The sequence below is a fragment of the Gossypium hirsutum genome, chromosome D02, assembly GCF_007990345.1.
Source record: "Gossypium hirsutum isolate 1008001.06 chromosome D02, Gossypium_hirsutum_v2.1, whole genome shotgun sequence".
Taxonomy (NCBI): Eukaryota; Viridiplantae; Streptophyta; class Magnoliopsida; order Malvales; family Malvaceae; genus Gossypium; species Gossypium hirsutum.
In genome coordinates, this window is record NC_053438.1 from 4300126 (window position 1) to 4326233 (window position 26108).

Consider the following 26108-nt stretch of genomic DNA (forward strand, 5'->3'; position numbering starts at 1 on the left):
GTATAATCTTGTACACTAATCTTATGGCATGCTAACTATACCCGAGACAATTACTAAGGTAACAATATTCCAAATACATATTTATATTCATGATCACTTACCATAGTTTCATATAATACTCATTTATGCCATGCTCGTCTCAATTAAATTCATAACATTTCATATCATTATATACAAACCAAATCATGAGACAAGTAGAATACTTAACTCAAGCAAGCTAATTTTTAATAGTATATATATATATTGAATTCAAATCATGAAAGTACAAATTGTATTAGCTACTCGTCTACGACTTTCGCCTTTTCTTTCTCTTGAGACGGCTCGATGTCGTCTTTAACTACGTTTGATAATTCAATTATAAAAATGGTATTAGTTTCACTCAAACTCATGAAAAATATATAATTAAATATATTTGTATTTTATTAATTTTAGTCCTTATATCTAAAATGTTCTTATTTTTCGATAGTTAACATAAAAAGAAAATCCAATTTCATATCATAAGTTTATAATAGCTTTCACTTTATTCAATTTTACCCCTAATTTCACAAAATTATCTTTTAAGCTGAACTTAATTTTCAACTTAATCCTTAACATAATCTAAACTTACTAAGTAACGATCTCTTCAAATTCAAGCTTAAAATCATCAATTAAACTTTAATGGCAACTTTCTAAACATATAACAATTGAAGAAAATAATACATGTGTGAGCTAAATCAATCTCCCGTGGTTCAAACTTTATAAAAATCTTAAGGAAAGAACTTAATTCCGGTGATTAATTTTGGATTAAAATGGAAAAGAAAACAAAGATGTTTTTCCTTCTTCTTTTCAGCTTTGGACTGCCAAACAAAATGAGGAAGATGATAACTTCATCTTTCTCATCACTCTCTTAGTATTTATACTATGATTAAGCCCTTAATTAGTTTAATTAATCACCACTAGTGGTCAAGTTAATTAAGATAAGTGCATGTAATCATACCATTCCACTATCATATTTTAATAATAGTCAATTAATTCCAAGGTCCTCAAATTAGTTATTAATTAAGTCCTCAATCATTTTTCTAAATTAAAATTTCAATAACGGTTGAACTTTTACAAATTAGTCCCTGAACTTTAGTTAACAGGTCATTACAAGTAAATTAAAAGAATAAATAATATTTTGGGCATATGAAAGATATTTATTGAGCTAAAAAACCATATTAGTTAGTTTAAAGACAAGATAACACATATAATTGACTTAATAAATGAAAAGGCCGATATAGGAGAGAGGGGTGGCAAACTAGTATGGACCTATTGAATTTTTTTATTTTGATTTTGATAATTTATTTAAACAAACTGATCGAAATTATTGGACTAACAAAGCAGTGACTTGATCAGTTCGAACTTTGAAAACCTTCGATAAAGAACATAAGTGTCCAAACCCTAATTCGATTTTGATGTCAACATCATCTCTCTACCATGCTTCAAGAAAGTAGACATCTTATCGGTATCAGGAAAGTTGTCTTTGATTACAGGGATTGATTTGAAATTTTGGATCCACGAGCTCACTCGAGGGAACTTGTGTGGCTCACAGATTTCAAGCCCTAGTATGTCTTCGAGAACCCCAAGCCAGATAGCAACAAAGGAAAATGCAATGTCCACCATGTTTATCTCGTCTCCGCCGAATAACTTTTTCACTCCGATCAGCGCATGTTCTTCCATGACTTCCAACATTTCCAACCACTCTTTCACTGCTGCCTGTTGTTCTTCGCCATTGGCTTGATAAAGCTTTAACATTAAATAACCCTGTTTTAAACAGAGATATGGGATTTCTAGTATGAGGCATCAAAAGTTATGTACAATAAAAGATTTTCAAAGATTTCAACTAAGTTAAAATATGCTACAAATCCTTTTATTCTTTGTATGTTTAAAATTTAGTCCTCCTATTTTTGTTTTAAGAAATTTAATCCCATTACTTTTAAATTTAAAAAGGGTTAAATCACTTCACGGGGTTTGAACTTAGCAAGTACTCCCACATTAGGGCATGAACTTTTTTTTTGTTCAAATTAGTCCTTAAACTTGACAATTATTCTCACGGTATGGCCTGATAAAAGCTACTTATCACTTAATAAAGAATATTTTTAATTAACTCAATTTTAATTTATTTATTTTAATATTACGTTATCCTATAAAAACCTTATGTTTAAAATTTTAATTATGGTGTAGAATAAGGTAAAATGTTTAAAAATAAGAATAAAATGTAAAATATATTTTTTTATAATTCAAGATCTATATTTATCAAACAATATAATTATATTCCGTAATTAATTTTAAGTAATGTATCAAACAAATTTTATAACTTAAATTCGGTACGTAAATTTTCAATACTTAATTTTTCAACCCTTATTTTTTCTGCACTTTATCTTTTAGTTTATCAAAGAACACCTTAGTCCCTATATTTTCTTGAAAACCCTAATAAGCCCCAACATCGGAACAATTGCCTAGTCCAAGCACTAGCATGAGAACAATTACCACATTTAGGGACTAACTTGGACAAAAAAAGTTCAAGCCTCAATGTAGGAACAATTACCTAATTCAAGCCTTAACATGTGACCCAATATGAGAATTGTTGCCAAGTTCAGGCCTCAAATAATGATTTAACCCATTTAAAAATGTAAATATAATCGTAAACATGATTTTTTGGGTTAAATTAAAGTTCATAACTCATTTTTTTTGGTTATATGACTACCAAATGAATAACTATTTTTTTATTTCAAAATATCACACCAAAAAATTTAATAAAAAAATTAACTTTGTTAACAATTGAATTCGGGTTTAGAGTAAAAAAAATTATCAATTTTATATGTCAATAACATGAAAAAAATTAGTGAAATATTATTAAATAATGGGAAATAGACAATGGATGATGTGGTGGGAAGGGTCCATAAAATAGTTTCTCCCAATACAACACTTAATAAATAATTTTGGCTATAAATATAAATATAAAAAATCAATAAACGGGAAAATCGTCATATGCATCAAATAAATAAATAAAAGGTTTAATTGCAAAATTAGTGTCTAAACTATATCAATTTTCTCATTTTTAAGTACCTAAAATTTTTGGTAAAAATATACTTAAACTATTAATTTTGTTACATTTTACCTAAAAAGTGCACGATGGCAATAAAACATGCTACTGTATTTTTGGCAAAATAAGACAAAATTAACCATTTAAAAATCATTTTGCAAAGAAGAGAAAAAAAATTAACTCTTAGACACCTAAGTGATAAATACGATATAGTTGGAGGGTTAATTTTGTATTTAATCCAAAAATGAAAAGAACACCTTATCATCTGCAAATTTGATCCAAAACAGAGCAACAGCTCTGTCATAGGGATCAGCCGGCAGCAAGGGAGTCTGCGGCCAAATTTCATCGATATATTGAAGGATGACGGTGGATTCACAGATCGGTTTTCCGTCATGAATGAGCACCGGGACTTTCTTATGAATTGGATTATATTGAAGAAGCAAAGGACTCTTGTTGCGGAGATCTTCGTCAATATATTCGTAAGGTATGCCTTTGAGTTTCAGAGCCCAAATTACTCTGAAAGCGTACGGACTAAAAAAAGCTCCGAACAATTTCACGACCGCCATGGTTGGGAGATTAGTTCAGAGATTCTGAGAGTGCCGAGTGCAAATTTATAATAGGATTACTGGTCAAAGATTTGTCTAAGGTAACGATGGTGTGTGTTCTTTTCATGACATAATTCTAAATTTCACCCTCAATATTTATATTTTTTTACCTAAAAGTTAGAATTTGTCGCTAAGGTAATGTCATGCATGTTGCAATATAAGGTAAGGTAATGTCATGCATGATAAAATAAATTAGTGGTTGGTTGAATTGACTAAGTCGAGGTAATGTGATGCATGATGAATCTTTATTAATTGTTTTTTTAATTTGAATAAATGTTTTTAGAAATAAATTAGTGGTTGGTTGAATTGATTAGGTCATTAGTTCGTCGATTTGATAAGTTCGATAAAGATATAATAATAAATTCATAAAAATAATATTTAAGAAATCCAGTTCAACCGTCAATTTAATTGATTTTTTAACCAGTTCAATTGATTCGATGTTTTTTTCGAATCTATATTTCGACTTGTTTCCAGTTCAACCGAACAATCCAATCCTATTTAAACACAAGTAAACACCCCATATATAATTTTGAACCCCTTATATAATTGAAAATATATGTTTTTTTTATAATTATGGTATCATATATATTTATTTTACCCGTGTGTTGATTTGATGATCAGGATGTTCACCGTCTCAGATGTGATCTAGGTTCAAGTCACGCTAATCGCGTTGCTGTTAGGACTTTGCTCTCCTCTTATGATCACCAAAAAAAGATAATTTATCTTTGATGTTTTAGCAAACGTGTCATCATGTCGAGGGAGCATTTGACTATAAAATCAAACCATGCTAATGTGTCGATATGTAAAAAGTGAAAAATATTTTAGAATTGTTTTAGAACTAACTACTACTTAAATTATTCGAAAATTCTATTTTATTATATAGTTTATGTGTATGTATGCTAACATATATAATAAACAAAAATAAAATAAAATAAGATTACTTCTTTTTTCATGTTTCTTACTCATTGAATTCTGTAATAATCCGGTTTTTTGTAGTGTCGGAAACTGAAATATCGACACTTCATTTCCGTAAATCAAATTCGTAAAATTCATTATTAAATCACACCAAACAATTTTGAGACCTTGAGAATTTTCTTTTTAAGCTTTTGAAATTTGCATGTTAAATAGTTGTTTCTTCATGTGGGAGACGGTCAAAGTGGTAAAGGCAAGGAGCAAGCTTGTGCTTGTGACAGCAACTTGGGGAAGATTTGGGTAAGTTTCCTTGAAATTTACACACGTACTCGTTTCCTTAATTGCCAGGTAGCCTAGTTGGTGACTTCAATTGTCTGAATTTTATGAGTAAACTGTGAATTAGCTGCTGTTGATTTTCGGTATGTAGCAAATAAAACGTACGTGTTGGAAATTTGAAGAAATGGTTGCCCAAAATGACTGTTGTTTTTATCTGACATATGAAGAAATGATTGTCTAAAATGGCTGCTGTTTCCAGAACTTATTATGTCTGACATTTGACGAAATGGATGTCCAAAATGGCTGGTGTTCGGTTGTGGTGTGAGTTTAATTCATTTCTTTCTTGAATGGTTGGTTGTATTCTTTTTTTGGTAACTGGGTGAATAAAATTCGATTCAATTTCAAAAAATATTTGATAAAAATTTAAAATTTAAATTAAATAGTTCAAATTAATCGAGCTATTTGGACCAACTCGAATAAAAAATCAAATTTTTTAGTTTAATTAGAATATGAACTCGAATATGAATTATACAATTTGAGTTATATGAAAATCTAAATAAAAAATGCAAAATTACATTGTTTTGATAAATATTTACTTCCTCTAAAGTTAAAAGGCAAAATTACGTTGTTTTAATAAATATTTACCCATCAGCCTTATTTTCTTTCTCAAATCCCCCCACTTTCCCTTTTTCCTTTACTCAAAATTAATCTAAAAGTTTGTACTTCATCTACTAGTCAAATAATCAGTCCATGTAAACGTAATATTGAGTATAAATAATAGGATTCGTTAACTCGACTTGACTTGACTCGATTTTTTTACTCGATTCGACTCAATTTAAAAAAACATACAAATTGAGTTCGGTTGCTAAAATAATGTTACAAAAATAATGTCCTGCTGGAGTTGATTAAATATTAATGTCCTATGCTGCAATTAAAAGATGTCATAGTGCTGTATCGTGTTTAAAATGTGAGTATTTATGTTGTCTTAAAAAATTATCTGTATGGATTAATTACTATAATTTAAACCATCTTAATAATGAAATTGTGATATCTTAAAGAGTAAATTGAGAGGAGTTTATCGTGCTTTGGTGCCGTGGTTAAAATGTATAACTCTGGGAGTAAATCGAGTTTTTTTGTGGAATGACATGTTATTTTAGAAGTACAAATTGAGTGTTGCTAATGGTGAGTTCTTTCAGTTTTTATTGATTTATGTGTAATGTTTGATTGAATTTTTGAGTTTACAGGTCGGGAATTTGAAGATGAATATGTGACAACCTGTTGATATGATTACAAATGTGACATGAAACGATTATATTCTTATAATATAAGTTAACATATTAAATTGCTTACGAAGTTTTGATTTTTATTTATGTCCTCACATAATTTATGTTTTGTTATAATATTAGTTATAGAAATGTCACTGAGTTGATTACTCAGCATTCGGTTTGCTTTCTGTGCGCAGGTTAGGTTCAATTGTGTGCACTCATTGTTATCAGCATCCAGCAGAAAATCGAGTTGGTGAAACTCTTACTATTTTGGTTGGCATGTACCTATAGGTTTTTATGTTATATTAAGCTTAGTTAGAGAATTATTTCATACTTTGAGACGTATAGATAGACAAGTTAATTAATAACTTTTAATTATCTTACTATAAACAAGGAATCACTCGAAAATTAATTAATGACTTTGAATTATTATTTTATTAAATAATTGAATTTCGAGGTGAAATTTTATTACTAGGTCATCGTGGTTTCATAAGGACAAGTTAATTAAATTAATTTGTTCATAGATTTTTATCGGTAAAGTTGTCATGAGTTTAACAAAATTAGAATTGAGTTGAGAAAATAATTTAATTAATTAAAAGAATAAAAAATATTTTGAGTATAAAAATAATTTAATTAATTAAAAGAATCAAACTAGTCCTTAAACTTGGCGATTGTTCTCAAGGTATGGCCTAGACTATTTTTTGTTCAAGTTAATCCCTAAACTTGACAATTGTTCTCACATTGAGGTTTGAACTTTTTCTAGGTCCAAGTTAGACATTGTTTGATAAACCACTAAGAAAATTTAATCAATTAAAAACTAATATTTTCAATGATTAGTATTTTACACATGTTTGAAAATTGGTATAGTTCGAAACAAAGAATTATCGAAGGTTTGAATCCCTCTCTCTCCTTTGCTCGATGAATAGGTTTGTAATTAATTGGATTTGGTCACAGTTGTACTGAGATCGATTCAACTAAAAATTGATGATTTGATTGGTTTAATTGCCAATTCGATTGATATAATATTAATCCAAAATAGTCAATAAAATATTTTTATTCTAGGATAAATATACATTTTGATATTTGAACTTGATTTCAAGGTTCAAATTGGTACTTAAAGTTTAGGGTTTAAATAGGAGGATAATGCACTTCAACACACTCAAACCCACGTGATTTTAGACTCTTAAAAATTAACAATTTAATTTAATTAATTTAGTTCTTTAACCTAAAACTTTGAAGTTTGGAAATGCTTGGGGTATTATGGGAAAAAATATTAACATATAGTCTCACAAGTCAACGACGAAAATGATTCTTCTCTTTATGAAGAACAAGAGCAAGAACTAATGAAGTATACCACAAAGGCTAGAGTAAAGTGAAGCAAAATCAAGTGTTTTCTTGTAATGGATGTGAGTGAATGTGAGAGTAGGACAGAGGAGGAGACCATGGAACTTCAACATTTCAGTCATCCACATCCTTTGGTCTTCTTCAAATATCAGACTGTTGCAAGCAAAGAAGTAGACCCAGAAGCAGCTCGTTGCTTTGGGTGTGAGAATCCTTTAGAGGACGGGAGCTACGGCTGCAATCAATGTAAGTTTTACCTTCATAAGGGATCTGCTGAGTTAGAGTTAGTCCCCCGGATTCAACATCCCTTTCACCCACAACACCCTCTCACCTTTTTCCCCCAATCACCTTATCAGGGTGAATACGTTTGTGGTTTGTGTGGCGCAATATTCTGGGGATTTGTTTATCATTGTGGTTCTTGTTTATTTGATCTGCACATCAATTGTGCTTTGCTTCAATCATCCATTGCTACAAATTTTCCTAATTCTTTGCACCACCATCCTTTACACTTCATTCAAAACCATAACGAGGAAGTTGAGCGCGATTGCTCCGGATGTCAGAAACCATTATCTGGTCCGATTTGCCATTGTATAGATTGTTCTTATCCTACATTCTTTACCTTCATAAGGAATGTGCTGAACTACCCCTAGAAATTAATCACCCGTGTGACCGTAAGCATCCCCTTACTCTTTTGCCCCAACGAGCTGCACATCCCGAGAAATGTAGTTGCTATTTGTGCAAAATCCAATGGAGCGGGTTTGTTTATTCCTGCTCGCTTTGCAACTTTGAGGTTTCAATTGATGATATTTTTTCACCACCAACAAGATTTTGTGACATAAATCAATCAAGATTTTGTGACCTTAAATCAACCAGCCATAAAAAAAAAGTGTACATATGTTTTAGCTTTACAATTTAGGTTCATTTTATTTCACTTAATCAGTAATTATTTGTACTCCATATTCAAAATAATAATATTATGCCTAAATTCTAGAAAATAATTTTTTCTTTGTTTTAGATCTTATTCTTATTTTTTGAATTTTCCATCAGATTTTATTGTAATTTCATTTTAAAGATAAATCAGCACTTTTCACAACTTAGAAAAGAATAAAGTCAATTTAGGCAAAAAGTCCTTTTTTTTTCTTTGCCCTCAAAATATTAAGAAAAACCCCATTTCTTTTATTTTGCTTTTTAATTTTTATTTTTATCAAATTATCCAGAATTAGGTGAAAAAGTTAACGAGTCATTAATTTTGATGATGGGAATGATTGACGTTTACGTGACATTCATGAAAATACACGTGTATCACGTCATTAGAAATTAATTATTTTATAAAATTAAAAAAATATTAAATATTAAAACTTAATGTCTGACTTTTTTTAATTATTATTTTTAAAATTTCAAATTCTTAAATAATTTAATATTAAGCTGCTAATTTTAAAATATTAATAAATTAAACTAAACACTTTTTCCATTAATAAAGAACATTTTCTTCCTTATTCTTTAAAAAAAAACAAAACCTAAATGAACTCTAAAAGGTACTTCAATCTCTCGAACCCACATTCGGATCATCTGAAGATTCTAAACATAGCATGTTGCACTTACAAGTAAAGAAACGAGCTTTTAACTCAAATGAGAGAACATTATTTTTATTGAATTGATGAATAAATCCATATAGTTCTAGCCTTTTATACGTCTTATAATAGCTCAAAGCTAAAAATAACAAAACTAAATATGAGAAAATTTGAAAATTTTATTTAAGTTCTCTCAAATTTTTTAAAAATTCTCGTTAATTTTTTCAAGAGTTTTAAAAATTCTTATTAATCCCCAAAAATATTTTAAATTTTGATTAATTTTTATTTTTGAATTAACTATTCCAAAATTATTCCTCTCTATTATATTTTTATTATCAGTTAAAGTCAAACATAATACTGGTTGAAGGGGACAATGCCAGAATGAGAGTGACCAAATTCCAAATTATTGTATTTTGATACCAAAATTCAAGTATTGTGTAATTTATCTCCACCAAAATTGTAACGATAAAAAGAATGATAATGGCATATTCAATCCCTATACTTTATCAAAATATCTAATATGGTATCTTCACTTTTAAAATATCAATTCTGATACCTAAACTTTAGATTTTTTTTAGGATTTAAATAATATAATTTTTGTTATAGTTTTATAAGATACACAGATTATTTTTGTATTACATTTTTTAAAATTTATAATATAATTTTTTTTGCCACAACGATCTTAGATAATCATATGTGTTTATACTTATGATGTAATTTTTATAACTTGTAAAGTATAACTTTTAAAAATTAGATTTTTGTGTAATTATATACGTAATTATTCTAATTCTCACTCTCCCCTAGAAATTGGAAAGTATAAGTGGGGTGCTTCGATTACAACCAATTTAGTTGGATCCACAAACATGACATCCTTAGGTAATTACAAGTCCAATTATCAGATGACTTTCCAAGCACTATTTCGGTAAAAATTAGTGATCGTTCAAAAAAGTTACTTGAAAGCTTTGCTTCTTTTTTTAAAACTAGAGGTGTTCATGAGTTGGGTGACCCAGCCTGAATGCCTGCCTGAAAAGTGAGAGAATTTAGACAAAAATATAAGCCCAAAATAGGTTTGGATAAAAATTAAGGCTTGTTTAGGCGAAAAAACGAGTCGAATCTTGAGTAAGGTTTTTTTTGAACTGGACCTAGCTCGAATTTGCAAACAAAAAAAAACTTTTTTTTGTTGTTTTTCACTGTTTTGCTGTCATTTCACTATTATGTTGTTATTGTTTGGATATTGTATAACTCTTATTTTATTGTCAATTTTGCTACTATTTTAGAGACATTTGCTTGTTAAGTTGCAGATATCTTAGTTTTATTTATCTATAAAGGTTTTTATTTTAATTTATTTTTAATTTACTGAGAAATATTTATTTTAATGTTTTAAGTGTATTTTGTGTATTATATTTTTAAAATTTTTTATATAAAAAATAAAATACAGGTGGGCAAGACCAAACCATCAATTGGGCCCAAAAATTTTTTAAGGCCTGACCTGATCCGATCCATAAACACCTCTATTTTAAACTATCTTCTTTACTGACTTAGGCAAGGAAATAGATTTATTTAAGCGAGAAGATAGAAAGAAAAAAATAATCCGACAAATAAAATAAAAAATCTTCGTTGCGGAGAGAAACATAATATAAAGAATATAAATATGAAATTCTTTATAAATTTCGTATCAACGTAATGATAAAAGAGTGATAATAACAGATTCAACCCCTATACTTTATCAATATATCTAATATGGTATCTTTACTTTTAAAATATCAATTTTGATACTTAAACTTTAATTCCATTTATCCTTCTAATGGAGTTAAAATCTTACATCACTTTGAATGCAACCAAATGTATGCTGCCATGTGGCCCTATTAGTTTGAAAAATTTTAATGAAAGTCGAGGGATTTGAAAATAGTTATCCCAAAAATTGTTTTAAAGGCAAAAAGAAGAAAAAAAAAACCATTAAGACCAACCCATGCCCGGCACAATTTAGCCCATCAACTCTTCTGCCCTAAACTTAAACTTTGCTCTCAATTCAATCTGCGCTTAATATAAAAATTGCTGTCTAAATTACACATGTTTTCTCAGATAGATTTTTAAACTTTTTTTTTGTCAGTTGGAACCCCATTAGTTTTCCCTTAGTTTGATTTGGTGGAATAAAAATAAAATAGAAATATGCTTTCGAAGAGATGGTTGAGTGGTTGATAGCTCCTGTCTTGAAAATCGGTATAGTTCGAAACATAGAATTATCGAAGGTTTGAATTCCTCTCTCTCCTTTGCTCGATGAATAGGTTTGTAATTAATTGGATTTGGCCACAGCTGTACTGAGATTGATTCCACTAAAAATTGATGATTTAATTGGTTTAATTGCCAATTCGATTGTTATAATATTAATCCAAAATAGTCAATAAAATATTTTTAATCTAGGATAAATATACATTTTGATATTTGAACTTGATTTCAAGGTTCAAATTGGTACTTAAAGTTTAGGGTTTAAATAAGAGTATAATGCACTTCAATACACTTAAATTAACTCACCTGATTTTAGACTCTTAAAAATTAACAATTCAATTTAATTTAGTTCTTTAACCTAAAATTTTGAAGTTTGGCACTCAATAATTTATATTTTATGCTAATCATTCTAATTAAAATATTTTAATTTCGATTTTGTTTCGAAGTGAGCAATCGATCAATTCAATTCAATCCAAAGATTTAACAAACTCTTTTACAAATCAAAATAGAACCAAATTCTCTATAAAACCAACAAAATCAAATTAATTATGAATAATTTACTGCTCTACCTGTGATTGAATTACTAAATAATATTGGCAAAAAATACTAAATAATTTTTTTTTGTAAATATAGTTTTAATATTAATTTTTTCTTTTACTCGTGGATATGACAAAATTCGCTATTTGAAATTGAAAGTCAATTAATTTGATTTTGGATTTCTAAAATAAAAATAAATTTACCGGACCTACAACATACTTGAAAAAACTAAAATCAACCTGTTGAATTACTTTTGTCAATTTGACCAGACTATTGCACACCCTTAATTTTGCTCCCTGAATGTATGTATACTTGTTAACATCGGGACTGGTATCATTGGAATGAAACGGGGAGAGCAAGCAACGAAATTTTCCGAAGAAAAGTGTCCTCTCCTACTTCCTTCTTCCTTCTTCCTCCTACTTTCTTCTTTCTTTCTTTATTTGCTTAATTATATCGATATATATGCTTAGAATTTTGAAAATTGGGCAAAGCATCAATATATTCCTTTCTTTATGAAGACCAAAACCAACACCCAAGAAAAGAATCTACCAACCACGAGGCCTGGAATAATTTGATGAAGCAATTTCATTTTTGTTCTTCTTCTTCTAAATAATTTCACAATATCTGAGAGTTGGAAAGAAAGAGAGATGGAAATTCAACATTTCGGCCATCACTATCCTTTGGTCTTCATCCAAGCTCACAGTGTTGCAAGCAAAGTAGCTCTTTGCCTTGTGTGTGAGAAACCTGTAGAGGGCTGGAGCTATGGCTGCAATCAATGTGAGTTTTATCTTCACAAGGGATGTGCCGAGTTAGAGTTAGCCCCCAAGATTCAGCATCCCTTCCACCCCAAACACCCTCTCACTCTTTTGCCAAATTCACCTCATTCTAGGTCAGGAATTTGCGATTTGTGTGGTAAGAAATATGGGGGATTTGTTTATTATTGTAATGATTGTAGTTTCGATCTGCACATCAATTGTGCTTTGCTTCAATCATCCATTGCTGCAAATTTTCCTAATTCTTTGCACCCCCATCCTTTACACTTCATTCAAAACTATAACAAGGAAGTTGAGCCTGATTGCCCCGGGTGTCAAAAACCAATATCTGGTCCATTTTACCACTGTTCAGATTGCACTCATCCTACATACTTTACATACTTTAACCTTCATAAGGAATGTGCTGAACTAACCCTTGAGATTAATCACCCCTATGACCGTAAGCATCCTCTTACTCTCTTGCCACAACCGTCTACTCATCCCCAGAAATGTAGTTGCTATTTGTGCAGAATCCAATGGAAGGGGTTTGTTTATTCCTGCTCTCTATGCAACTTTGATCTTTCACTTGATGATTTTCTTTTTTCACCACCAACAATCACAGTTGCAAGTCATGAACACTCGTGGATGCTAGTATCTACAAAAATGTGGTTTGTTTGTGATTTTTGTGGCACTAGCGGAGATCACTCCCCCTATTTCTATGCTACATGTCACCTCATTGTCCACAAGAATTGCATTTCATTGCCACACCACATCATGATAACACGACACCATCACACGATTTCTCTTTCGTATTCTTTTTGACAGAATCAAGTTGAGAATTGGATGTGCAAAATTTGTTACGAGGAAGTTGATATTGTTGGGAAGAAACCGAACAACCGAAACAAAGCGAAAGCACAATCGGTGTTCTTTCTCTCCTTATAACTCCTGTAAAAATTATGGCAAGCACAATAGCACAAGATATGTTCTCTAGCAACCTTAATCAACCACAAATCAACTAATGCAACCACAACAAAAATAAATAGAGACACCAATATTTTTACGTGGAAAACCCCTCTAAATTAAGGGTAAAAACCACGGGACTTTAGAGTCCGATAAAGAGCTCCACTATCATCAAATGTTCAACTACAAGATCACAATATCAAGCCTACAACAAGCATTCAACTCCGACAAGGCTAACAACATGTAATCTTTAGCAAAAGAGAGAAAAATGAGAGAACATCACCAAAAACGTAGCTGCTGAAAAATGGGTATTTCCGACGCTACAAGACTCGGATGAAAAATCCGACCGTACAAAGTCAAGAACACCTTATCACCTAGCTGCTGTCCAAAAATCAGCTCAATCGAACCACGGATGGACCTTCGATCGAAGAGTTGATCACTGCTGCACCAAGCTTGAAATCTGATTTTTTTATTCTCTTTCTCTCTATTTTTTCTTTAGCTCTCTGCTAAAATTTTTGCCCAACACCCGTTAAAAACCCAAAATGGCTTTTTTTGACAAAACCAAAGAAGGGACAAAACATTATGGCATAAAATATGGGTTTCCCACATAGTGGGACCCATACCCAACAAATCTCCCCCTCCAACTATGTGGGGAATGCCTCCATACCGGAGGTCAAACAACATGCTTCAAATTTTCCTCTTGGTAAGGCCTTCGTCAACATATCAGCACCATTATCATTAGTGTGTATCTTCTCAAGCTCTAACAGCTTAGCTTCAAGAACATCTCGTATCCAATGGTACCTCACATCAATATGCTTAGATCTAGCATGAAAACTTGAGTTCTTACCAAGATGAATAGCACTCTGGCTATCACAGTACAGGACATACTTCTCCTGAGTAAAACCAAGCTCATGCACAAACTTCTTCATCCAAAGCATCTCCTTACACGCTTCGGTTGCTGCAATGAACTCTGATTCGGTGGTGGACAATGCAACACACTTTTGCAGTCTCGATTGCCATGCCACAGCTCCCCCTGCATAAGTGATTAAGTAACCTGAAGTAGATCTCCTCGAGTCAATGTCTCCGGCCATGTCTGAATCTGTATACCCAACAAGAACAGGTTTCTCATTGCCGAAACAAAGTTTCATGTTGGAAGTGCCACGAAGATATCTCATAATCCACTTCACTGCATTCCAATGCTCTCTGCCTGGATTAGAAAGAAACCGACTAACTGTACCAACGGCATAAGCCAAGTCTGGTCTCGTGCAAACCATTGCGTACATCAAACTACCCACGGCTGAAGAGTAAGGAATTTTCTGCATCTCTTCCTTCTCCTTTTCTGTGGAAGGACTATGCTTAACACTCAATCTAAAGTGCATAGCAAAGGGAGTATTCACCGCTTTAGCTTTGTCCATACTAAACCTTTGAAGTACTTTCTCAATGTACCTCTCTTGTGATAACCATAATTTCTTGGCCTTTCTATCACGTGTCAGTCTTATGCCAAGAATTTGCTTTGCTGGCCCCAAATCCTTCATTGCAAAGGATTTACTCAACTCTTGTTTCAACTTCTCAATTCTAGAAGCATTCTGACCAACAATAAGCATATCATCAACATAGAGCAAAAGAATAATAAAATCATCACCAGAGAATCTCTTAACAAACACACAATGATCAGAAGTAGTCTTCTTGTAGCCTTGCTCCCCCATAACAGACTCAAACTTCTTGTACCATTGCCTTGGAGCTTGCTTCAAACCATACAAGCTCTTCTTCAATCTGCACACATAGTCCTCTTTCCCTTGTGCAACAAAACCCTCTGGCTGCTCCATGTAAAGTTCTTCTTCCAAGTCACCATGAAGAAAAGCAGTTTTCATATCCATTTGTTCAACCTCTAGGTCATAACAAGCTACCAAACTCAGTATAGTTCTGATAGAGGACATCTTCACAACCGGAGAAAATATTTCTTCAAAATCAACCCCCTTTTTCTGAGTATAACCCTTGACGACCAATCTAGCTTTGTATCGTGGAGATGAAGACTTCTCTTCTTGCTTCAACCTGTAAACCCACTGATTCTTCAAAGCTCTTTTGCCTTTAGGCAGTTTCACCAATTCAAAAGTATGGTTCTCATGCAAGGATTGAAGTTCGTCTTTCATCGCTTCAACCCACTGATCTTTGCATTCACTCTCCATAGCCTCTTCATAACATTCAGGTTCTCCCCCGTCAGTCAAAAGAACATATTCATCAGGAGAATACCTGACAGAAGATCGTCGATCTCTGGAAGACCTTCGAAGTGGAACTGCTGGTGGAGCTATAGGTGCTTGTTGTTGATCATTCACAACATTATCCATGGGAGTATCAAAGTCACCTATAGTCTGATGGTCACCACTAACATCACCATGCACAACATCCTGGATAGGATCTGGTGAAGAGTCTAGGGGAACCGGATTCACATCGATCAAGTCACCACTACCTTGTGAATCCACTTTCTCCGTCTTATCAATGTCATCAATGGTCTGATCCTCAATGAAGACAACATCTCTGCTTCTCACGAGTTTCTTCTGAACTGGATCATAGAGTCTATAACCAAACTCACCATCTAGACCATAACCAATAAAAATGCATTGTCGAGCCTTGGCATCCAACTTGGATCTTTCATCCTTTGGAACATGAACAAATGCTTTACAACCGAACACACGTAGGTGATCATATGACACGTCTTTACCAAACCAAACTCTATCTGGCACATCACCTTTCAAAGGAACACTAGGAGACAGATTTATCACATGTGTCACTGTATTCAAAGCTTCAGCCCAAAACGATCTTGGTAACTTTGCATCTGACAACAAACATCTGACTCTCTCAATCAATGTTCGGTTCATTCTTTCAGCTAACCCATTTAACTGTGGAGTCTTTGGTGGTGTTCTCTGATGTCTGATTCCCTGTCGCAGACAATACTCATGAAACGACCCTGTGTACTCGCCACCATTATCAGTACGAATGCACTTCAACTTCTTCCCAGTTTCCCTTTCAACTGATGCTTGAAACTGTTTAAACACCTCAAAGACTTGATTTTTAGACTTCAAAGTGTAAACCCATAGCTTTCTTGAACAATCATCAATGAAAGTCACAAAGTAAAGTGCACCACCATGTGATCTTACTTTTATCGGACCACAAACATCTGAATGGACCAACTCTAGCAACTCTGATTTCCTATGAGGAGGATGGCTTCTAAATGAAACTCTTTTCTGCTTTCCTGCTAGACAATGAGCACAATTCTTCAGTGTAGCATTCTTTAAACCCGAAAGTTGATTCTTCTTCGCTAAACAGCTAAGCCCCTTCTCACTCATGTGACTGAGTCGTTTATGCCACAACTCAGTTGAGTTGTCATTCAGTGTCACATTCACCGTCTCTCGAGAAGTCAAAGCTTGCATCAAGTACAAATTTGAGCTCTTCTTTCCTCGAGCCACAACCAAGGAGCCTTTAGTCAGCTTCCACTGCCCTTCACTGAAGGTGTTACAGAATCCCTCATCATCAAGCTTTCCTGCAGAAATCAAATTCAAACGGACATCCGGTGCATGTCTGACATCCTTGAGAGTTAACTTTGTTCCATTGTTACTTACCAAGCTAACATCTCCCATACCAATAACCGAAACCAAACCATCATTACCCATATTCAATACCCCAAAATCACCAGGAGTATAAGATGTGAAGAATTCCTTCCTCGACGTGACATGAAGTGATGCACCAGTATCAATCACCCAACTAGTCTCGTCGCATGCTAGGTTGACCAAATTCTCATCACAAATAACTAACAAATCTTCACGAGTAACAGTAGCAACACGCTCGGATTTTTCATCGTCATTCCGGTCGTGTTTATCACCACCACCTTTGTTCTCTTTCTTCCACTTGAAGCAATATTTCTTGATATGACCTTTCTTACCACAATGATGACACTCAAGATTCTTGTATCTCGATTTTGACTTGCTTCGGCTTTTATCTCTACCCTTTCCATCTTTGTCTCTGTTTCTCCCCCTGTTCTCGATAACCAACACCTCGGACTGTGATGTAGAACCCTGAGATCTTCTTCTAACCTCTTCATTCAACACACCACTCTTAGCCAAATCCAAAGTAATAATACCCTGTGGGGCAGAATTAATGAGTGAGACTCGAAAGGTCTCCCAAGAGTCTGGTAGAGTAGCAAGCAACCAAAGTCCTAAAATCTCGTCATCAAATTTGACACCCATACCAAGCAACTGATTCATCATACTCTGAAATTCACTAACATGGTCAGCTATAGACATTCCTTCTTTATATTTCAGCGCCATCATTTTCTTCAGCAAAAATAACTTGTTATTGCCCGACCTCGAAGCATACAAGCTTTCAAGCTTCTCCCACAATGTTCGAGCATGTGTCTCCTGATCAATGTGATTGTAAACATTTTCTTCAACAAATTGCCGAATAAAACCACACACTTGTTGATGCTCAAATTCCCATTCTTCATCACTTTTCGAATCGGGTTTTTGAGTAGTAAAGACCGGAAGATGCAAAGCCTTCACAAACAACAAGTCCTTCATTTTATTCCGCCAAAGTTGATAATTTGTGCCATTCAACATAATCATCTTGCTCGTATTAATTTCCATAATTATCTGACACAATAACCAAGCTCTGATACCAGTTTGTTGGGAAGAAACCGAACAACCGAAACAAAGCGAAAGCACAATCGGTGTTCTTTCTCTCCTTATAACTCCTGTAAAAATTATGGCAAGCACAATAGCACAAGATATGTTCTCTAGCAACCTTAATCAACCACAAATCAACTAATGCAACCACAACAAAAATAAATAGAGACACCAATATTTTTACGTGGAAAACCCCTCTAAATTAAGGGTAAAAACCACGGGACTTTAGAGTCCGATAAAGAGCTCCACTATCATCAAATGTTCAACTACAAGATCACAATATCAAGCCTACAACAAGCATTCAACTCCGACAAGGCTAACAACATGTAATCTTTAGCAAAAGAGAGAAAAATGAGAGAACATCACCAAAAACGTAGCTGCTGAAAAATGGGTATTTCCGACGCTACAAGACTCGGATGAAAAATCCGATCGTACAAAGTCAAGAACACCTTATCACCTAGCTGCTGTCCAAAAATCAGCTCAATCGAACCACGGATGGACCTTCGATCGAAGAGTTGATCACTGCTGCACCAAGCTTGAAAATCTGATTTTTTTATTCTCTTTCTCTCTATTTTTTCTTTAGCTCTCTGCTAAAATTTTTGCCCAACACCCGTTAAAAACCCAAAATGGCTTTTTTTGACAAAACCAAAGAAGGGACAAAACATTATGGCATAAAATATGGGTTTCCCACATAGTGGGACCCATACCCAACAGATATAAGCTATGGCCATTACCGCTGTCCTGCTTCTTGTTGCCGTTATATTGCTCATGTACATTGTGCAACTGATAAAGCAATTTGGGATGGAACAATTTTGCCGGAAGGCTATGATGAGAGGTCCGAGGAAGTGGTGGATGAACCTTGGAATTTGATTACTGATGTTGTTGAACAAATTCGTATTGGAGAGCTAATGGTAGCAAGTAAGATCAAGCATTCCTATCATGATCATAATTTAAGACTCACTCTTAGTGGGAAGACCAACGATGATGATAGTCAGTGCGATGGGTGCACGAGACCTATATCAACTCCTTTTTATAGTTGTGAGCAATGCAACTTCTTCATCCACAAAGATTGCGCTGAATTGCCTAAAGAAATGCCACACCCATTTCACAAGCATTTGCTTACTCTCTCAAACTCACACGATGAGTATGGCTATTCATACTGCGTTGCTTGCCGTCGTCGGTATCAAGGATTTGGGTACAGATGCTATAAACGAGGAGATTGCTTCTATTTCGGATTTGACATTCAATGTATGTTATTGTCGGACACCTTGAAGCACCCAAGTCATGAGCATTCACTCTTTCTTGTCCACAACAACGAGGGAGTGAGTTGCAGTGCTTGTTTCCAAAAACTATTCTCGTGGGAAGTTGCATATAGATGCATGAAGCGCTGTAATTTCAGTTTAGATGTAGGTTGTGCAACACTACCACTCACTGCTTGGTACAAGCATGACAGGCATCCTCTTACTTTGACTTTTTCTGATGATTCTGAGCCTTCTCAACTTTACTGCGATCTCTGCGAAAAAAGAAGAAAGCCAAATCGTTAGTTTTACTACTGTGCTGATTGTGATAACTCTCTTCATCTCAATTGTGTTATTGGGGATCTCCCATATATGAAGGTTGGGAACAAAATTAAAATCAAAGGTACAGGTCATCTACATCCACTCACTGTTGTGAAAAACATCTGGAATTGCCCTCCGTGTATGGTATGTGGTGAGGTTTGCAATGGACGGGCCCTAGAATGTAAAGAATCTGAATGCAATTTTACCGTCCATCGGTATTGCCTTTGGCATCTCGGGGGATTCATTTGAATGATATTCCACTCAAGTTTATGAAACAGAGAAGGCACAATATTAGAGATGTGTTGTGTTGTGTGGAAGGGTGTAGCAAATTTGGTAAAAATGGGTGATGGCTTTAGGTGTTGTATTCTGCATTATGTTATGTTTATGATAGTTGTTTGAGCAGTAGAAGATTGCGTTTGATGAAACATGATTTGGAACCACACATCTGTATCTTTCACTTATTCTATTTGATTCTTATCCTTTCAACTTTTATCTAAAATTAGTGATGAGATTGAAGAATTGGTTTCTAGTTTGTCATAAGAAAATATTTTTATTATCTGAACCATGAAAATACTAAAATAATGAACATTATTAGAAAATCATTCCTCCATTCATAAAAATCTTAATATTAATAAAAGGTAATGGCTCGACAGGGTGGAATAGCCGAGCTAGAAAAAAAATACTTTAGATAGAAAATGAGTTGAAATGAAAGGAAAACATAATACACCTGCTTCCTTCAATGTAATCAAATGGATTCCTACCTTAAGCATTCGATATACTGTCTTAGTTATCTCAGTTAAGAGGAGTCATGGAAAGAAGAGGCTCAAAATAATGATCAATTCCTTTTTCAAATCTTACTGCGGCTGCGTGAGCTCTAATTCTCGCGTGCCATAAATAACCCACGAATAGGAAGAATCCTAGAACAACATGAGAGGTAGCTAACTAACTACTCGGAGAGATATAAGTAACTACATTGATCTCGGTAGCTACGCCACCTACATTATTTAAAGACCCTAAAGGAGCATGCGTCGTATATTCCGAAAAACGCCGTTCTTGCCAAGGTTGAATGTCTTTTTTCAACCTACTCAAGTCCAAACCATTGGGACCTCTTAGATCTCAAAAACACATAGTTTCCCCTCCAAAAATGACTTTTCTGGTCGGGGAACGTGTTAGATATTTACCTAACCTAATAGGCCCTTGAGCAGATCCCACGTTAGCCCCAAGACTTTGGTCTCTACTAGAAAAGTAAATGCTTGAGCTTGAGAAGCTTCTGGTCTAGCGGGCCCGTAAAACTCACTAAATTAGTTGTTAGTAAACCTCTATCAATGATGATGTGATCCAATCACCAATCAACATGTGTAAAAAAATCACATATACAAACCACGTCGTTATTTGTATAAAATAATTCCAAATTTAAAAAAGAAATAGAGAAATTAAAATTATTTTTCTGATTTTATGAATTTATATTAGCATTTATATTAAAATTAATTGAAAAAAAAGTAAAAAGTATTTCCCCACCCCATCTCTCTCCCCCCTTCTCCCCATCATTGCTCTTCCATCCCTCTCTCCCTCTCCCCTCCTAACCCTCTACCTTTATTAACCCTTCAAATTTATTTTCATTAAAAGAATTATTTCTCTCATTTCTTTCTTAAGACATTGATTCTTTGTCCCATAGTTGCCTTCAAATCCATCCACCAAATGCTTGGGAAGATGACCCTCAAGAAATAAATTTCAAGCCTGAAATTGGTGTTTTCCTTTTCAATGTATTGAATTTGTTTCCTTACAATAAGATCTTTTACAGTAAAGTCTAGCACAAGGGGAAGTGTTGAGCAAAATGGGATTAGGACATTTTTATTCTTGATTTAATGTTGTCCTGGTAGATGGAAGATGACAAAGTCTCCATTTGAAAATCAAAGGAATTTGAGATGCAAGTTGTCTTTGAAGAGGAAGAGGGAGGGGAGAGCGGTGGTGGGGGAAAGAAATATTTTTTTTAATTATATTAATATTAATATAAAATTATCAAATAAAAAAAAGAAGTTTCTAATTTTTTGCTACGTGTCAACTGGTAATTGGGCCATTTGATGGCTGACTAACGGAGGACCAATACGGTAGATATTAGTTTACGTACTCAAATTGATGAAAACAGTGCTTAGATTCCCATTTGAGAAAACAAGTAGAGTTTAGAGAATAAATTTTATATTAAGCCTTCAATCTATAAACAGATTTACTTATAATTTATTTAATTTAATTGAATAACATCGATTCAAATTAATTCTTAAATACATTTAACTTTTAATCCTTAGAATTAAATCCTTAATTTATGTATAGTTCATATATTAACAATAAAATTTAACTTTTAATAAATATTATATTATGATACATTATCGATGTGGGTAAAAGAATATGTAAAATTAAATTTTATAAAAAAATTAAAAAAACAAATGAACCTTTGGATTATATTCCAATCTAAAATTTTAAATTTTAATAATTTTTGAATGGATATTAAACTAATTCATATCATCCAATCAATTAGGTAGATAGGCTTCTTCTTTATCTGTTAGTCTTTAGTAGTTTCTGGTTATGTATTTCACGAATGATGCATTTGTAATTAACTGGATTTGGTTATAGTTGTACTAATAAGATCGGTTCAACTAAAAATTGATGATTTGATTGGTTTAATGGCCAATTCGATTGTTATAATATGAATCCAAAATAGTCAATAAAATATTTTTAATTTAGGATAAATATACATTTTGATATTTGAACTTGATTTCAAAGTTCAAATTGGTACTTAAAGTTTAGGGTTTAAATAGGAGGATAATGCACTTCAACCCACTCAAACCCACGCGATTTTAAACTCTTAAAAATTAACAATTCAATTTAATTTAGTTCTTTAACCTAAAACTTTGAAGTTTGGCTCTCAATAATTTATATTTTATGCTAATCATTTTTATTAAAATATTTTAATTTCGATTTTGTTTCTAACTGAGCAATCGATCAATTCAATCCAATCCAAAGATTTAAAAAACTCTTTTACGAATTAAAATAGAACCAAATTCTCTATAAAATCAACAAAATCAAATTAATTATGAATAATTTACTGCTCTACCTATGATTGAATTACTAAATAATATTGGCAAAAAATGCTAAATTTTTTTTTTGTAAATATAATTTTAATATTAATTTTTTCTTTCACTCGTGGATATGATAAAATTCGCTATTTAAAACTGAAAGCGATCAATTTAGTTTTGAATTTTCAAAATGAAAATAAATTTATCGGACCTATAACATACTCGACAAAACTAAAATTCACCCGTTGAATTGTTTTAGTCAGTTTGACCTGACTATTGCACACCTTAGTTTTGCTCCCGGAATGTATGTATACTGGTATCATTGGACTGGTATCAGTTTGAGAGCAAGCCACGAAATTTTCCGAAGAAAAGTGTCATCTCCTACTTCCTTCTTCCTCGTACTTTCTTCTGATGTTTCTTTCTTCTTTCTTTCTTTATTTGCTTAATTATATCTATATCTATGCTTAGAATTTTGAAAATTGGGCAAAGCATCAATATATTCCTTTCTTTATGAAGACCAAAACCAACACCCCAGAAAAGAATCTACTAACCATGAGGCCTGGATTAATTTGATGAAGCAATTTCACTTTTGTGCTTCTTCTTCTAAATAATTTCACAATATCTGAGAGTTGGAAAGAGAGAGAGATGGAAATTCAACATTTCGGCCACCACCATCCTTTGGTCTTCATCCAAGCTCACAGTGTTGCAAGCAAAGCAGCTCTTTGCCTTGTGTGTGAGAAACCTGTAGTGGGCTGGAGCTATGGCTGCAATCAATGTGAGTTTTATCTTCACAGGGGATGTGCTGAGTTAGAGTTAGCCCCCAAGATTCAGCATCCCTTCCACCCCAAACACCCTCTCACTCTTCTGCCAAAATCATCTTATTCTGGGTTTGGAATTTGCAATTTTTGTCTTAAGAAATTAGGGGGATTTTTTTATAATTGTAATGATTGTAGTTTCTATCTGCACATCAATTGTGCTTTGCTTCAATCATCCATTGCTGCAAATTTTCCTAATTCTTTGCACCCCCATCCTTTGTTCTTCATTCAAAATCATAACAACGAAGTCAAGTCTCATTGCTCCGGATGTCAGAAACCAATATCTGGTCAAATTTACCACTGTTCAGATTGCACATATGCTTATTTTAACCTTCATAAGGAATGTGCTGAACTACCCCTTGAGATTAATCACCCCTACGATCGTAGGCATCCTCTTACTCTCTTGCCACAACCGCCTACTCATCCCCCGAAATGTAGTTGCTATTTGTGCAGAATCCAATGGAAGGGGTTTGTTTATTCCTGCTCTCTATGCAACTTTGATCTTTCACTGGATGATTTTCCTTTTTCATCACCAACAATCACAGTTGCAAGTCATGAACACCCGTGGATGCTTGTATCTAGAAAAATGTCGTTTGTTTGTGATTTTTGTAATTGCATTTCATTGCCGCGCCACATCATGATAACACGACATCGTCACACGATTTCTCTTTCCTATTCTCTTCGACAAAATCAAGTTGAGGATTGGATGTGCAAAATTTGTTACGAGGAAGTTGATATAAGGTATGGCCATTACCGTTGTCCTGCTTCTCGTTGCCGTTATATTGCTCATGTACGTTGTGCAACTGATAAAGCAATTTGGGATGGAACAATTATGCCAGAAGGCTATGATGAGAGGTCCGAGGAAGTGGTGGATGAACCTTGGAATTTGATTACTGATGTTGTTGAGCAAATTCGTATTGGAGAGCTAATGGTTGCAAGTGAGATCAAGCATTCCTATCATGATCATAATTTAAGACTCACTTTTAGTGGGAAGACCAAAGATGATGATAGTGAGTGCGATGGGTGCACGAGACCTATATCAACTCCTTTTTATAGTTGTGAGCAATGCAGGTTCTTTCTCCACAAAGATTGTGCTGAATTGCCTAAAGAAATGCCACACCCATTTCACAGGCATTTGCTTACTCTCTCAAACTCACACGATAGGAATGGTTATTCAGTGTGCCGTGCTTACCGTCGGTATTATCAAGGATATAGGTACACATGCTAGAAAAGAGATTGCAGGTTCGGAATTGACATTCAATGTATGTTATTGTCGGACACCTTGAAGCACCCAAGTCATGAGCATTCACTTGTTCTTGTCCACAACAACGAGGGAACGAGTTGCAGTGCTTGTTTCAGAAATTTACTATCAATGGATGTTGCATATAGATGCATGAAGCGCTGTGATTTCAGTTTAGCTGTAGGTTGTGCATCACTACCACTCACTGCTTGGTACAAGTATGACAGGCATGCTCTTACTTTAACTTTTTCTGATGATTCTGAGCCTTCTCAACTTTACTGCGGTCTCTGCGAAAAAGAAAGAGAGCCAAATCGTTGGTTTTACTACTGTGCTGATTGTGATAACTCTCTTCATCTCAATTGTGCTATCGGGGATCTCCCATATATGAAGCTTGGGAACAAATTCAAAACTCATTGGCATAAACATCCATTCACTGTTGTGAAAAACATCTGGAATTGCCCTCCATGTAAGGTATGTGGTGAGGTTTGCAATGGGCAGGCCTTAGAATGTAAAGAATCTGAATGCAATTTTACCGTCCACTGGAATTGCCATCGGAGACTCCTGAGAATCATTTGAATGATATTCCACTCAAGTTTAAGAAACAGAGAAGGCACAATATGAGAGATGTGTGGTGTTGTTTGGAAGGGTGTAGGAGATTTGGTAAAAATGGGTGATGGCCTTAGTTGTTGTAATCTGCATTATGTGATGTTAATGGTGGTTGTTTGAGCAGTAGAAGGTTGTGTTAGATGAAACATGGTTTGTAACCACACATCTGTATCTTTCACTTTTCTATTTGCTTATTATGCATTCAACTTGTATCTAAAATTAGTGATGAGAAGGAAGAAATGGTTTTTAGGTTGTCATAATAAAATATTTTTAATATGAGAAGTATGAAAATACGAAAATAATGTTGAGTTTGGAAATTTAAAAACAAAATCATTCGTCCCTTCATAACTGCATACAAAATTGTGTAAAATAAGTAGGGGGGAGGCCATCGACAGCCAATCAAGAGTACTTAATTTTTTAGTGATTATGTTGAGATTTCCTATAAAGTTCTCTTCTTTTTTCCAAGAAATCCACAACTCTAGTGTAAACGGGGACATTGTCTTTGATCACAGGGTGTTCGCTGAAATGCCTGACCCAGGCATGGAGTCTTGGGAAGCTATCGGCTTTAATGAACTTTACTCCCCCCACCACCTCTTCCATGGGTGCCATTCCAAAAACAAGGTCAGCTATGC

The 26108-nt window shown here is 33.7% G+C and overlaps 5 protein-coding genes across 5 annotated transcripts; 4 read left to right on the top strand and 1 right to left on the bottom strand.

The window, feature by feature from the left end:
- Window positions 1-1282: 1282 nt before the first annotated feature.
- LOC107927711 (probable glutathione S-transferase) lies at window positions 1283-3649 on the bottom strand. Its single transcript, XM_016858817.2, has 2 exons — window positions 3322-3649; window positions 1283-1782 (listed from the first exon to the last, which is right to left on the bottom strand). Exons 1-2 carry the CDS (start codon window positions 3628-3630, stop codon window positions 1420-1422), a joined length of 672 nt encoding a protein of 223 aa, XP_016714306.1. The 5' UTR covers window positions 3631-3649; the 3' UTR covers window positions 1283-1419.
- Window positions 3650-7522: 3873 nt separating this feature from the next.
- Window positions 7523-8113, top strand: LOC121214907 (uncharacterized). The gene has a single exon (XM_041089415.1). The coding sequence runs from the start codon at window positions 7523-7525 to the stop codon at window positions 8111-8113; it is 591 nt and encodes a 196-aa protein (XP_040945349.1).
- Window positions 8114-18968: 10855 nt separating this feature from the next.
- On the top strand, window positions 18969-20009 carry LOC121214444 (uncharacterized). Its single transcript, XM_041088098.1, has one exon. The coding sequence runs from the start codon at window positions 19094-19096 to the stop codon at window positions 19727-19729; it is 636 nt and encodes a 211-aa protein (XP_040944032.1). The 5' UTR covers window positions 18969-19093; the 3' UTR covers window positions 19730-20009.
- Window positions 20010-23000: 2991 nt separating this feature from the next.
- On the top strand, window positions 23001-25639 carry LOC121214445 (uncharacterized). Its single transcript, XM_041088099.1, has one exon. The coding sequence runs from the start codon at window positions 23461-23463 to the stop codon at window positions 24856-24858; it is 1398 nt and encodes a 465-aa protein (XP_040944033.1). The 5' UTR covers window positions 23001-23460; the 3' UTR covers window positions 24859-25639.
- On the top strand, window positions 24763-25793 carry LOC121214447 (uncharacterized). Its single transcript, XM_041088100.1, has one exon. The coding sequence runs from the start codon at window positions 24895-24897 to the stop codon at window positions 25444-25446; it is 552 nt and encodes a 183-aa protein (XP_040944034.1). The 5' UTR covers window positions 24763-24894; the 3' UTR covers window positions 25447-25793.
- The last annotated feature ends 315 nt before the right edge of the window (window positions 25794-26108 follow it).

Excerpts from the sequence above, each read along its gene's own strand:
- LOC107927711 (XM_016858817.2), bottom strand. The coding sequence starts at position 3,630 with ATGGCGGTCGTGAAATTGTTCGGAGCTTTTTTTAGTCCGTACGCTTTC. Across the intron at positions 1,783-3,321 it reads TCAAATTTGCAGATGATAAG|GGTTATTTAATGTTAAAGCT; the intron begins GTGTTCTTTTCA and ends TGTTTAAAACAG.
- LOC121214907 (XM_041089415.1), top strand. The coding sequence starts at position 7,523 with ATGGATGTGAGTGAATGTGAGAGTAGGACAGAGGAGGAGACCATGGAA.
- LOC121214444 (XM_041088098.1), top strand. The coding sequence starts at position 19,094 with ATGGTAGCAAGTAAGATCAAGCATTCCTATCATGATCATAATTTAAGA.
- LOC121214445 (XM_041088099.1), top strand. The coding sequence starts at position 23,461 with ATGGAAATTCAACATTTCGGCCACCACCATCCTTTGGTCTTCATCCAA.
- LOC121214447 (XM_041088100.1), top strand. The coding sequence starts at position 24,895 with ATGTTATTGTCGGACACCTTGAAGCACCCAAGTCATGAGCATTCACTT.